We start from the raw sequence: 14,448 nt of genomic DNA on the forward strand, positions 1-14,448 counted from the left end.
GAGATGAGCAGTGATTTCTCCGTGAAGAAGGCATCAAAGACTTCATAGGAGGGAGGGTTGCCAACTGGATCTGAGAGAATTAGAGTAGAAACTGATTGCTGTTTGACCAATTCGAAGAGTTTCTTGGGGCGGTTTGCCGGTTGGTCTAATTGTAGTCTGAAATAGTCAGTCTTAGCTCGCTTGATCAATTTGTTGTAGAGGCTCCTGACCTCTCTCAGACGTTTTGGTTGGTCCGTGGAGGGATTGGATCGCCAAGAGCGTTCGGCTGCTCTAAGGTTGCGACGTTCTGTGTTTAAGTTGTCGTTATACCACGGTTTGGATATTTTAGATGAGGCATTTTTAAGTTGGAGTGGTGCAATGTCATCCATGATGTTGGTAATGGTCGAATTGTAGGTGTCAGTGAGTGTTTGAACCTCGTCCAGGTCGGCTTGAGAGGAGAGGACAGATTTACAGTGGTCAGCGAGATTGCAGAGGTTTACTGATCTGATGTCCCTTTTCCATACCTTTGATTTCAGAGATTGAGTCTACTTCATCACAACCTCCCTGTTAATAAAGAAAAGGATGCTGTGGTGGTCAGACCAGTCACACCGGGTTATGGAGTCTAAGGTGATAGGCTGTGCCTTGGAGAAACATGAGGTCAAGAGTTTCTCCTTTGGCATGGGTTGGTTTGTCACAGTGCTGAGTCAATTCATGAGCATTTAGAAATGATTTAAGGCATGCTATCGCTGGATCATTAGGGTTAGAACAATGCAGATTGAAATCGCCCAGGAAGATTTGTGACACAGCAGACTCGATATTGCTAGAGATGATTTCCAATAATTGTTCAATGAAAAGGAGGTTGTCCCCAGGGGGGTGGTAGAAGGTGTGTAGTTTGCAGATCAGTTAGTTCTTACTTGAGATGCTTAGACCTAGGTATTCACAAGAGGAAGGGGAAGGGGACTCCACATGAAAGATCGAGAGAGTGTTCCTGTGGATACAAGCTGGCCCTCCACCCGTCTATCAAGCCTGATAATATCATGAGTAGAGGTGGGATTTAACCAAGTTTCAGTGAGTAAGATAATATCTAGGTCATTGTGTTGGATGAGGTCAAAGATGTCTGATGCGTGTTTATTGGCTGATCTGCAGCTTAGTAATACACATCTGAGACGTAGTGGATTGGAGGGGCGAGAGTCTGGGAGATGTTCACCGTGGTGAGGTTGTCAGAGATGCTGTATCTCCGATTGCGGGGGGTTCTCTGTCTGAGTTGGAAAGGATGGGTTGAATTTGCCTCGGCGGGGTCATGTTCGAATCAGCAGTGGACGCAGGGTGTCACTCACTTTTCCTAGGGCAGGGTTGGGAGTATGGAGAGGGAATAGGGTTCGTAATGGAGGGGGTTAACAGCTGACCTTTGCACTCACTATCCATAGTGGATGCTTTGGGCCAGTTTGTAGAGCTGAAAAGAGAGCTGATCATGGGGAACAGATCATTTGCGAGGCCCTTCAAGTCATGTAGCGCCATCGTGAGAAGGAGTAATTGTCGAGAAATGTCCTCTAAGCGCGTCATCAAATCTGAGGAGTGGGCGGGGTGTAGAGTGCGAAGGATAGTCTAGCGGTGTCGGGGGAATCGGTGTGAGCCTGTGAGGTTCGTGGTGGTGTTGTATAATTCCTGAGTAGGGAGCTGATCAGTGGGTACTAGAGGACTGTTTGACGTTGAGGTTGTAGTCTTCTCGAAACGGGGGAGGTCATTGAGCTGAGGTTTGGGTAGAACAGGGGTTGAGGGGGAACGTTGCCCAGATTCTAACCTAAAGGGGGGCAAGGTTAATGGGATGGGTGATTGGGCATCGTGATATAGTCGACGAGACTGTGGTGCTTGAGGGGTCCACCCAGCAAGAGAGTCATCCTGTATCGGACGGATAGTTGGTGAGGGAATTGCGTCCGGATTAATGTCATGCGGCTGAGAGGGAGAACTAGAGGATAGGCCTAGTCCTACCATGGGCGATACGTTACTGGGGTCACCAGACGGGGAGGGGTTTAAGCAGAGTGGAGAACTCACCACTATTAGAGAAGGAGTACTAGATAAACTCATCGAGGAGGGAGGTAGTGCTTGGGTAGGGGTTGGTGGCATTGCCGTAAACTGCTTTTTTGAGGGTGGGGTAGATATTGGCCATCTTAGCTAGATTGTCATTAGATGCTTGTATTATGATGATCCCATTACTGTAGAGAGTGATAGTGGTGGTGGCCTTGAGGGATGGTGAGGGGGACTTTGTTAGCTTAAGACCATGCAGTGTTTTTTAGATCCTGTTATTCGCAGCGTGGCGTATAGCACGGTTCGCCAGCACGGCCGTTTGAGTATAGAAGAGGAGGTCATTACCCAGAGTACCCTTGTTTATGCAGAAATAGGGGTCCGAGATTAGAGTATCTGGTCTATTTTTGAGGATTCGATGTTTATGTTTTTTGCAGCATTCTTGGAGGGATTAGATGGGTAGTTGATGATGAAGGCATTGAGACCATTGGGATCGGGTCTTAACTCAATTTTGAACAAGAGACCTCGTGAGGGTGGGGGCTCATAGAGGATAATATGCAGGAGAGAGGATGCAGCAGCAATCCTATAAGAAATCTCAGTGGAAAAAGGAGAGGGGGCATAAGGACATCCCTTTGTAGGCACAGAGGTCTTGTTATGCAGATCCAGTGAGACAAGCCTCCTATTTAAGTCTTTGGAGTTGTGGCATGTTCCATATGATTAGCAGACATAGCATCAAGACCGGTGCTCAGACTGAGGATAGAGCTATAAGCACCCGGAGGATCTAAAATATAACGGAACCTGAATTTCAGCAGCCGGTAAAGTAGACACTGTGCCATATTATTAACTGAAAAATATAGTCCTCTTTTTTACGTGGGTGAAACTTACAGTAAAGAAAAATATTTCTATGAAACATCAAGTCTAAATGTTTTTCTCTAATTTTAAATAAGCCAATTAAGTCTTACTGTTTTATGAAGCATGTTTCTTCACTTTGAGTTCCTTCATTTAAACAAATGGCTATTTTATTTTGGTTATGAATATGGCACCCTGTCTATATCCCACTGGGAGCAAGATGCCTGCTGTTTGTAAACGTGAGACTTAGAAATGAGAATAAATTTGAAGGATGAGTTTTATGGAATTAATATAAACATAAAGGTAACTCTTCAGTTTAATTTTCTCCCATTGCATAGTGTCGCCTTTACACACAGCAGGCCTCTTGCTTCCAGTGGCTGGTAAACACAGTGCCATATTTATAACTGAAAAATACAGTCACTATTTTAAGTGGAGAAACTTAAAGTGAAGAAAAATGGTCTATATCATGAACATTTTTGCAGAACGTTTTCTGCACCTTAAATCATTCCAATTAAAAAAAAATTATTATAGGCCATATGTAGGTAGCTTAATACCGGTCGGTAACGGCTGAAAATCAGTAAAGTTGCCGTTACCGACCGGTATTTAGCTTTTTCTAATGTAGGTGGCTGGATTTAAGGATTCGTAATTTACCGATTCGGTAATTACCGAATCGGTACATTACCAAATCGTTAATGTAGGGAGCACTCAAGTGAGTGCATTTTTCATTTAAGGATTCGTTATTTACCAACAACTACAAGTTGGTGGTAAATATCGAAAACCTTTAAAAAAGCAATTTTGTGCTTTTTTAAAAGTGCCATGTGGCAGACATATGTGTGCCACATGTGCACACATGCACGATTCAGGGGTGCATCAGGGTGTCAATGTGACACCCTGCCACCCTTGAATATCTTCCACCTATTACCGATTCGGTATTTACCGAATCGGTAATAGTGAATGGCTTTCCATTCATTCCTATGTGCCTGCAGGCCCATAGGAATGAATGGGAATTACTGAATCGGTAAATACTGAATCGTTAATACCGAATATTACAGAATCTGTAAAATTTACAGATTCATTACCTACATCACATTTACCGATTCCTAAATACCGAATCGGTAAAATTCGGTATTTAGGAATTGGTAATATATGATTACCTAGACATGGCCCTATATGTTTGTATTATACATGTAACGGTCCCACATATTACGAAAGGTATTCCAGTGCCGCAAGTACATACAATATAGGCTTTTAGTCACCCATACACATCTATCCCATTCATACGCACACATGTTCATACATCCTCAAAGACCGCACTCTCACAGACACGCATGGCAGTCCTGTCATTGTGCCACTAGTCAAAGTATTGTGTTCAAACCATAGTATCTGATTCTATGGACATTAGGCTTAAAGTCAAGGGAGCTGGGCGAGCGGGGGTGTCGGGTAACAATGCGCGAGTTGCTCGGCCATTAGTAGCTCACAATGATTTTGACTGGTCAGAAGCAGCTCTCACTACAGAAAAGGTTGAAGACGCCTGTAATGAACATTGGATGGTAAAGTCTATCACCATAAAAGGCACTACCATACTTGTTGAACGGATGATAAACTCTTCCCTGATGGTTAATCTTATCACGATACAAGAGAGAACATATATTTTACCCAATGGAAAAGTCTATCACAACACAAGGAAGCGTTACCTGGCGATAGTGATGATGGTCATGGCCCTGATGGCATTCACGAAGGCCGAAGGGTCTTCCTTGTTCCCAATCCAGTCGGTCATCCTGCCTGTGTAGTACGGCATCACCATCTCACCTGCAATAAAAGCACAGAGTTCAAGATGGCCCCTCCCACATCATGGACGTAGTACCACATCCATGCCCCCAGGGGTGAACTTACCCTACATTTGGCACTGTCAGGGGTTCAACTTACATCACACCCATTTCATATCACTAGGGGTCAATCTACCCCAGCATCTGTCCGATACCGCCAGGGGTTAACTTTTCCCCACACTATCTGATTCCATCAGTTCAATTTACCCCATACCCATCTAATACCACCAGAGGTTGAACTTACCCCACATCCATCCAGTACCACCAGAGGTTGAACTTACCCCCCACATGCATCCAATACCACCAGAGGTTGAATTTACCCCAATACCCATCCAATATCACCATAGGTTGAACTTAACCCACACCCATCCAATATCACCACAGGTTGAACTTACCCAACACTCATTCAGTACCACCACAGGTTGAACTTACCCCACACCCATCCAATACCACCACAGGTTGAACTTACCGCTCACCCATCCAATACCACTAGAGGATGAACTTACCCTACACCCATCCAATACTACCAGAGGTTGAACTTACCCCATACCTATTGAATACCACCACAGGTTGAACTTATCCCACATCCATCCAGTACCACCACAGGTTGAATGTACCCCATACCAATCCAATACCACCACAGGTAGAACTTACCCTACACCTATCCAATACCACCAGAGGTTGAACTTACCCCAAAACCCATCCAATACCACCAGAGTTTGAATTTACCCCAAAACCCATCCAATACCATTAAAGGTTGAGCTTATCCCACACCCATCCTATATCACCATAGGTTGAACTTAACCCATTACCCATCCAGTACCACCACAGGTTGCACTTACCCTGCACCCATCGAATGCCACCAGAGGTTACACTTACCCCAACACCCATCCAATACCACCAGAGGTTGAACTTACCCCACTCCCTTCTAATACCACCAGAGGTTGAACTTACCCCAACCCCCATCCAATACCACCATAGTTTGAACTTACCCCACTCCCATCCAATACCACCAGAGGTTGAATTTACCCCACTCCCTCCTAATACCACCAGAGGTTGAACTTACCCCAACCCCCATCCAATACCACCATAGTTTGAACTTACCCCACTCCCATCCAATACCACCACAGGTTGAACTTACCCCACACCCATCCAGTACCACCACAGGTTAAACTTACCCCACTCCCATCCAATACCATCAGAGGTTGAACTCACTCAACTCCGATCCAAATACTACCAGAGGTTGAACTTATCCCACACTCATCCAATATCATCACAGGTTGAACTCAACTCACACAGATCCTATATCATCACAGCTTGAACTTACCCCATACTCATCCAATACCACTATATTTTTATTTTATTTTATTTAGGCGATTTTTAGAGCGCGCAATTACCCTAGGGTGTCTCGGCGCTGTAGTTGCAGAACTCTCAGGAAGATAAGGGAGTAATTAGGCTGGGAACAACCAAGTTTTCAATTGTTTTCTGAAATTGAGTAGAGTCGGAGCAGATTTGATGTGGAGGGGGAGCGTGTTCCACAATTTAGCTGTGGCGACAGAGAAGCGTTTGTCGCCCCAGTTGGCTCTTCTAGTTCGAGGGACTCTTAGTAGGTTAGCTGTGGATGAACGTAATGTTCTTGGGTGTTCGAGAGGGCGGAAGGCTTGTCTTAAGAATAGAGGTAATAACTATAGGTTGAACTTACCCCACACCCATCCGGTAGCACCAGAGGTTGAACTTACCCCACATCCAATACCACCAGGGGTTAAACTTACCCCACATCCATCCAATATCACCATAGGTTGAACTTAACCCATAACCATCTAGTACTACAACAGGTTGAATTTACCCCACACCCATCCAATACCACCAGAGGTTGAACTTACCCCACACTAATCCAATATCACCGCAGGTTGAACTTACCCCATACTCATCCAATACCACTATAGGTTGAACTTACTCCACACCCATCCGGTAGCACCAGAGGTTGAACTTACTACAAAATCCATCCAATACCACCAGGGGTTAAACTTACCCCACACTATTCCAATATCACTATAGGTTGAACTTAACCCATAACCATCTAGAACCACCACAGGTTGAATTTACCCCACACTCATCCAATACCACCAGAGTTTGAACTTACCCTACACCAACCCAATACCACCAGAGGTTAAACATACCCCAAAAACCATTCAATTTCACCAGAGGTTGAACGTAGCTCACACCCATTCCAAACTATCAGAGGCTAAACTTACTCCACACCCATCCAATTCCACCAGAGGCTGAACTTACTGTGAGAAGTTGGCCTGCTATATGCTGACCACTAGTTATAGTGGGCACCTTACACCAGTCCAAACGACCTTTATTGATGATTAGGCTAAAGACAACCTTTAAAGAAAGCTATCCTAGTGGTAGCTATGGGGAGCAGCCTTCAGGCTAAGTCTTGAAGGAATGTAAAGCAGCTTGTTTTACCAGTCTATAACCTCCTGAATGACCAAATGAAAGGAGAACCACACAAGGTATATATATAAAATATATAAATGTATTAATTACTAAACACTCTCTACTAACCTCTTTATTAGATTAGAGAACAAAGCACACAATGTTACATCACTAGAACGATAGTAAATAGCACAATACACAGAGGGCCCCAGGGGGAGACCAAACCATATACTAAGAAAGTGGAATAACAACCATGACTGGACTAGACATAGTGCCTAGAGCATGTAGAATCGCTGTGACCTCAAGAAACCACCCAAGGTAGTGACACAGGAGACCCACGGGGGACGCGTGCAGTGTGAAAACACCGTCGCAAGCTCTGCTCAACTCTATGGAAAAGTCGAGGTTGGAATTTTAAAGTTTAAGGACACTTAGGAGAGAACTTTGAGCAAAACCTTTCGAACTTAGAAGGTTCTAAGTCCAGCACCCATGTGAGCACCGGGGTACTTGTGTTACCTAACCCAGGGAAGCCAGGTGCATAGGTGTCAAATGGTGTCTGGAATCTTCGTAGTTTTCAATGGCGTGATGTTGCAAAGTGCTGCTGCTGTGAAGAGGAAAAGTGTCCAATGTGACCCAAGCATGGATCGGAGATGTGAATAATCTGAAAGCAGAGGGGATAGATCTGGGCTACTTGCCAGTGACCAGGGGCTCGGTAGACGAATGCCCACCGATGGTGGGTGCTTCAGGTGAGAAGAGGTGAAGCTTGACTCTGCAGCAACGAGGACCAGGAGATGTTGAGGACAACCAAAGTCCACAGGCGAGCTGTTCCACGAAGGATGTCGAGTGCTGGGGAGGTCAGTGTCCGGATTGAACACCAACAACCCTTGGCAACTGCAACCCACGCGGTGAGAGAAAAGATGCTTCGGTGAGGACCAGCAAGGTCCTTGGGACTCCCCAAGCAATTGAGAGTCAGGGCACGTCTGGAGCAACAAGGTAAGCCCACTGAAAGTTAAAGTTGCCTCCACAGGGACCCACAGGCCAACGAACCAGGGATCGCAAAGGGACCTCGAGAGGAATCACAAAATACCAGCCCACGGAACATTCGTTGAGTGTAGGCTGGTAATATTCAGTGGAGTCACTGCTCGGGTCTGGACTATAAGTAGCCCAAAGCACAGCTTTAGGGGTTGTCGGAAAGCAGATGCTTCTGCAAATGGACACGGTGCCCAGGGGTTCGGGTTGCACGGTCCCCATGAGGGATACAGGTCTCAGGTTTGCTGAGCACACTAGCCAACCTCGGCGACACTTGGAAACTCATCTCCTGTATTGCAAAAGTCTTCGGAGTCCTCAGGAGCTTCGGAGATGCAAACCAGTCAGATGCGTCTTGGGTGCCTGCTTAGCAGGGGAGTAACTCCTTTACTACAAGGGAGATTCTTCAGTCATCCAATACAGTGTAGATAGTCAAAGTACTTGGTTTCTGTAGCAGAATTTCATCCAGGTAAATCTAAAGTCCTGTAGCCAATGCTTCCTACTTTATACCCAAGGAAGGGGTGGGACAAACTCTGGGTACCCACCTATGGGAGGGTCAGGAAAGAGGGGTGGCTACACCCATGTCCTTTGTCCAGTTTCGTGCCAGAGCAGGAGCAAATGGCTCCTGCAACCGGTTTGCGCTGGACTATACACAGGGACACCAAATGTGCCCCAGTGCAGACATCAAAGCACTCTCAGAGTGCACCCACCCAGCCGCAACACACTAAAGCCTGCCTGGGAGGTGGTTACACCTCCCTGTGACAGGAAACCTATTGTCTAGCCTTACCCTGCCAGAGTTTCATCCAGCAGCAGGAGGGCAGACTCGAGTCTGTGGCTGGCAGCATCCATCTTGTGATGCCAGGGTCGAGAAAGCTGGGACCGGGGGTACCGGTGTTGTCATATTTCTCCCTCTAGAAGGGTGGAATCATACCTCCCACAACAGTTACTGGTGTGGAGGTATGATTCCAAGGTGTTTGACACCAAACTTGACAGTTTTCTGTGCAGCCGTTTTAAATTTAGCATTTACTTCGAGGTTATAATCCACTTAAGAGTATATGGTATGGCTGCAATACAGAACAACCCTGGAGAATAGATTTCGAAGGCTGTAGAGGGGCTATGCTCATGCATGGGCACCCTCTCACATAAAACCCAGAACCCTGCCTTAAGGATTGATGAGGCCTGCCATAGGGGTGACTGATATATGTGCAGTGATAAGGTAGATATAGTGAACCTATATCTAAGTAAGGAGTGCATGCATCACCATACACAGGTTGCAGTAGCAGACCTGTGGTGTCAATTTGAGTGGCCTCTCAGGGGTGGCATAATTCATGCTGCAGCTCCTGGGAGGCTTCTGGGGTACCTGTGCCCTAGGTACATAGTATGCCATATAGTAGCGACTTATAAGGGTACCCCAGAATCCAATTTGGAGTGTACCTATAGTACATGCAATCAGTTTATAAGAGAAATCAGCTAGGCTGGGGTCCTGAATAGCAGGATCCAAGCCAGACTAAGTCGAAAACAGTGAAACATCAGCAAAAATTGGGGGTAACTATAAGAAGCAGATTCTACTCTCTTACACTTACCCCATCACCCATCCAATACCACCGGAGTTTGAACTTGCTCTATCCCCATCCAATACTACCAGAGGTTAAACCTATCCAAAAAGGCATTCAATACCACCAGAGGTTGAACTTACTCCATACCCATCCAATACCACTAGAGATTGACCTTGCCCCATCCCCATTCAATGCCACCATAGATTGAATTTACTCCACACCCATCCAATACCACTAGAGATTGACCTTGCCCCATCCCCATTCAATGCCACCATAGATTGAATTTACTCCACACCCATCCAATACCACTAGAGATTGACCTTGCCCCATCCCCATTCAATGCCACCATAGAATGAACTTACTCCACACCGATCCAATACCACTAGAGATTGACCTTGCCCCATCCCCATTCAATGCCACCATAGATTGAACTTACTCCAACACCCATCCAATACCACCAGGGGGTTGAATTTACCCCACACCCATCCAATACCACCAGAGTTTGAACCTACCCTACACCAATCCAATACCACCAGAGGTTACGCTTACCCCAAAAACTATTCAATACCACCAGAGGCTGAATTTACCCCAACAACCATTAAATACCACCAAAGGCTGAATTTACCCCAACAACCATTAAATACCACCAGAGGTTGAATGTACCCCAACAACCATCCAATACCATCAGAGGTTGAACTTACCCCACACCCATCCAATACCACCAGAGGTTGAATTTTCCCCAACAACCATTAAATACCACCAGAGGCTGAATTTACCCCCAACAACCATTAAATACCACCAGAGGCTGAATTTACCCCAACAACCATTAAATACCACCAGAGGCTGAATTTACCCCAACAACCATTAAATACCACCAGAGGTTGAAAGTATCCCAACAACCATCCAATACCACCAGAGGCTGAATTTACCCCAACAACCATTGAATACCACCAGAGGCTGAATTTCCCCCAACAACCATTAAATACCACCAGAGGCTGAATTTACCCCAACAACCAATAAATACCACCAGAGGTTGAATGTACCCCAACAACCATTAAATACCACCAGAGTATGAATTTACCCCAACAACCATTAAATACCACCAGAGGCTGAATTTACCCCAACAACCATTAAATACCACCAGAGGCTGAATTTACCCCAACAACCATTATATACCACCAAAGATTGAATTTACCCCAACAACCATTCAATACCACCAGAGGCTGAATAACCCAACAACCATTAAATACCACCAGAGGCTGAATAACCCAACAACCATTAAATACCACCAGAGGCTGGATGTACCCCAACAACCATTAAATCCCACCAGAGGTTGAATGTACCCCACACCCATCCAATACTTCAACAGGTTGAACTTACCCCACACCCATCCAATACCACCAGAGGTTGAACGTACCCCACACCCATCCAATACTTCAAGAGGTTGAACTTACCCCACACCCATCCAATACCACCAGCGGCTGAACCTACCCCACACCCATCCAATACTTCAAGAGGTTGAACTTACCCCACACCCATCCAATACCACCAGAGGTTGAACCTCTCATCCATCCCAAACCAACAGAGATTGAAACTATCCCACACCCTTCTGATACAACAGACCCCATACACATTTGTTAGCACCTTTGATTGTTACTCAATGTGGTATGATACCATAGATATTTCAACTTACTCCAACAGGACACCACCACGAACACGCCAACAATGAGGAAGCGGCAAAGCTGCGGCTTCATGCAGGAGAAGAGCCTGCTCAATGAGGCCGAAGAGTTCTCCTCCTCTTCCTCCAGTCCGAAGGGGGAGAAGTGATGCCACAGGAGGGCCACCAGCCCAGCGATGATGTAGGATAAGACAATGATATCCCACCGCCCCCAGCCGTGGAGACATTCTGGTCCGATGGGGGACCCCGCCATCACAGCTGCAGTCACATAGCACGGCACGAGGAGGCTGAGGGTGGCTGCGGACACAAGGAGCTCCCGCCCCAGCCATGAGGGTACGTGCCCACTCAGCACATGAACTACGCACGTCAGGAGCCCACAGCGGACCAGGGAGGCAACCCAGACAGCAAGGAGTGGCTCCTGAAGGCCAATGAGAGGGCAGAGCTTCTGAAGTAGGTGCAAGAGTAGGACATCCGAGGCTGGAAGGAACCACAACAAGAAAATGAAGTCCATCGTCTACGTGAGCTGTGCAGAAAAGACAAAAAAGGAGGATTAGTGCTGAGACCCTGACACCTAGAAACACACAAGTGTTAGTGCTGAGAACCTCATTCCCAGAGACACACAAGTGTATAATACAGCACCACAGGCAGTCAGCTGTTTACCAAACCCATCTCAAGGAAGTCCTGCTGCTGCCCCATGACCAGGGCCACCAGACATGCACAAGTGTATAATAAAACAAGCATGGTTGGATCGATATTACAGGCACAAGGGCACTGCCCGACGAGCCGTGCCAGATGCAAGTCATGGGCAGAGCTTCCCTCATATGTGCAGTAACGTAGCCTCAGGGAGATGCAGGGGCACAGACGGGCACCTCTTGTTAATTAAGACATGGACACAACAGGACTGGGAAGGGTCAGTGTGGCTTCAGTAATCAGAGGGCTCACTAGGGGGGCTTTAATGGGGAGAAGAGCCCCCTGCACAAGGGCCTGTTTGATTTATCCCCTAACCTAAGGTTTCTGGGACTGAACACAGGGCAGACAGCTGAGGCTTCTCTGATCTCTCACCTGATGACTTGTAGAAAACACTATTGAAGTTTTATTTTGCTGCTATAGATACTTGGGGTTGAAAGGTCAGCGGCTGCCCCTCACTATAGTCCTCTCTGCTTACATGGAGGAGCTGAAGGGAGATTTTAATGAGACATATATTTTTGAGCTGCTTGATGAGACAAGCTATTGTCTAGACAAAGGTTAACAAAAGTGTGCAGGACAAGAGACTGCAGACTCGGTGATGCACTCTGTCTACAGGTTGGGTGACCAGATGTCCTGGATTTGCTGGACCAGTCCCGGTTTCCAACACCTGTCCGGGAAGATTTTAGGCAATTTATCTCATCATGTCCCAGTTTTTAGAGAGGGTCGGCTGAAAGCGGTGGGACGTGCCTTTTTAGGTTTTCCAAAGTAGGAATAGTCAAAAGCTGTTATAAGAAAGCAATTTAATTAACAGGCATGCTACTCGCTTTAAAAAATGCATTTCATGTTCTTACTGCCTCTTCTGTAATTCTCTGCTGATGAGCGCTGTCATTCTGTGCGCTCGGTTGAAGTAAAATTGTAGTCCTTCTAATTTTGTGGAATGTCCCGTGTTTTGGCTTTACATTTCTGATCACCCTATCTGCAGGCAGGCGCGCCACGCCCATAGGGCTGAAAGGGCTTTAGCCCCCCTCGTGTGTCTCAGCTCGAGCTGCTGGGGGCTGGCTGGGCGGTGTCTGGAGTCTTATCTCCGACATGTCCGAGTTTTTCACAGGTCTTTATTTAAAAGAATTTTTTTTATTTCAATTCAAAATTTCAAATGCATACATATCATTTAAATTTCAGATGAGGTAAATATCATATGAAGTAGAAAAAAGAGGGGAACAAAATCCAATTATTCCTGCAGAGGTTAACATGCATTTCATGACAGAAATGCCTTACATATACACAGGGGATACAAAACACCTAAAAGGAAAAACAACATTAATTTCATATTATTCCTTCATGTGAATAATCCTTGGGCCCCAAATTGACAGTCCTAGTTTCCGTTTCTGTGTCCCCTTGAGAGTTTATAAACTATGCTCTAGATTAAAAATAGCAAAGAATCTAGCTCTCCAGATTTCAAAGGTTGGGACCTCTTTTTGAAGCCATACAGAGGCGGGCTACCGCCACTGCTATAATGATTAGGTATCTGAATTCGAAAGCTGACTGTCCTTCCAATAAATCCCCCCCTGTACCCATTAACATAAAAAAAATATGAATAATATCGGCCACATCTGCCCCACATCTAAAACATTTCCTATCATTACCCCTCCCCCCCCCCCATTTCATCATCTTCGCAGGGGTATGGTATAAATCAAATATGTTTTTTAAATGTTGTGTTCTTAAATTGGCTGATATTAAAGTTTTCCCTGCCATATAGATTGATTGTTCTATGTGTATTTCCAGCTCTCCCAATCTATTTCTCCATCTTATGTTTTGGGTTTCCAAATCATCTCCCTTCGTATCTAATAAGCTGCTATCGATCCCACCGATCTGTTGTTTCCGTCTGATAGCCTCAACTAATAAATATCGCTCGATTTTCCTTTGTATTTTCAACAGGAAGTCCCTCATCCTAAGAAATTTAAAGAATTCAGTTTAGCGGAGTTTATATTCATCGTCTAACATCTAAAAGGAGAGCAGATCTCCATCCTTACATAGTTTACCTATAGATGTAACTCCCTGGTCCTTCCATATCTGAACTACTCTGTCCATGAACATAGCAGGTAGTAAGATGGGTGTGTTTATTGGAGTATAGAAACAAACCCCCTCGATTTGTAGCTTTTTCCTCACTGCTCTCCACACCTCATAGGCAGCAATTGCGACCTTAAAGCGCGTCCTCTTGAAATAGTTATAGTCCAGCTTTCTAAAGACACAATTCCTTACTTCTGTCCCTAGTAACATCTGATATATGGAGGGGTGTTCTGCGGGGTTAGTAATGTCTTCACCAGTGAGCATTATCCTGATGTTTTGGAAAATACATGCATTGTAATAAAATGTGAAATCGGGTACT

General features: G+C 45.6%; 1 protein-coding gene across 3 annotated transcripts in view; it reads right to left on the reverse strand.

Annotated features, from left to right (window-relative positions):
* TAP1 (transporter 1, ATP binding cassette subfamily B member) overlaps nt 1–14,448 on the reverse strand; it is a 114,250-nt gene that overhangs the window by 69,281 nt on the left and 30,521 nt on the right. For all 3 annotated transcript variants that reach the window (XR_015295836.1, XM_086920690.1, XM_086920691.1), the window contains exons 2-3: nt 11,391–11,898; nt 4,545–4,659 (exon numbers count right to left, since the gene is read on the reverse strand). Coding sequence is in view for 2 of the 3 variants with exons in the window: in XM_086920690.1 (XP_086776816.1) it covers nt 4,545–4,659; nt 11,391–11,886 (611 nt within the window). In the remaining variant the exon portion in view is untranslated. The remainder of the gene's footprint in view (nt 1–4,544; nt 4,660–11,390; nt 11,899–14,448) is intronic.

Source organism: Lissotriton vulgaris, chromosome 5, assembly GCF_964263255.1.
Source record: "Lissotriton vulgaris chromosome 5, aLisVul1.2, whole genome shotgun sequence".
In the NCBI taxonomy this organism is placed as follows: domain Eukaryota; kingdom Metazoa; phylum Chordata; class Amphibia; order Caudata; family Salamandridae; genus Lissotriton; species Lissotriton vulgaris.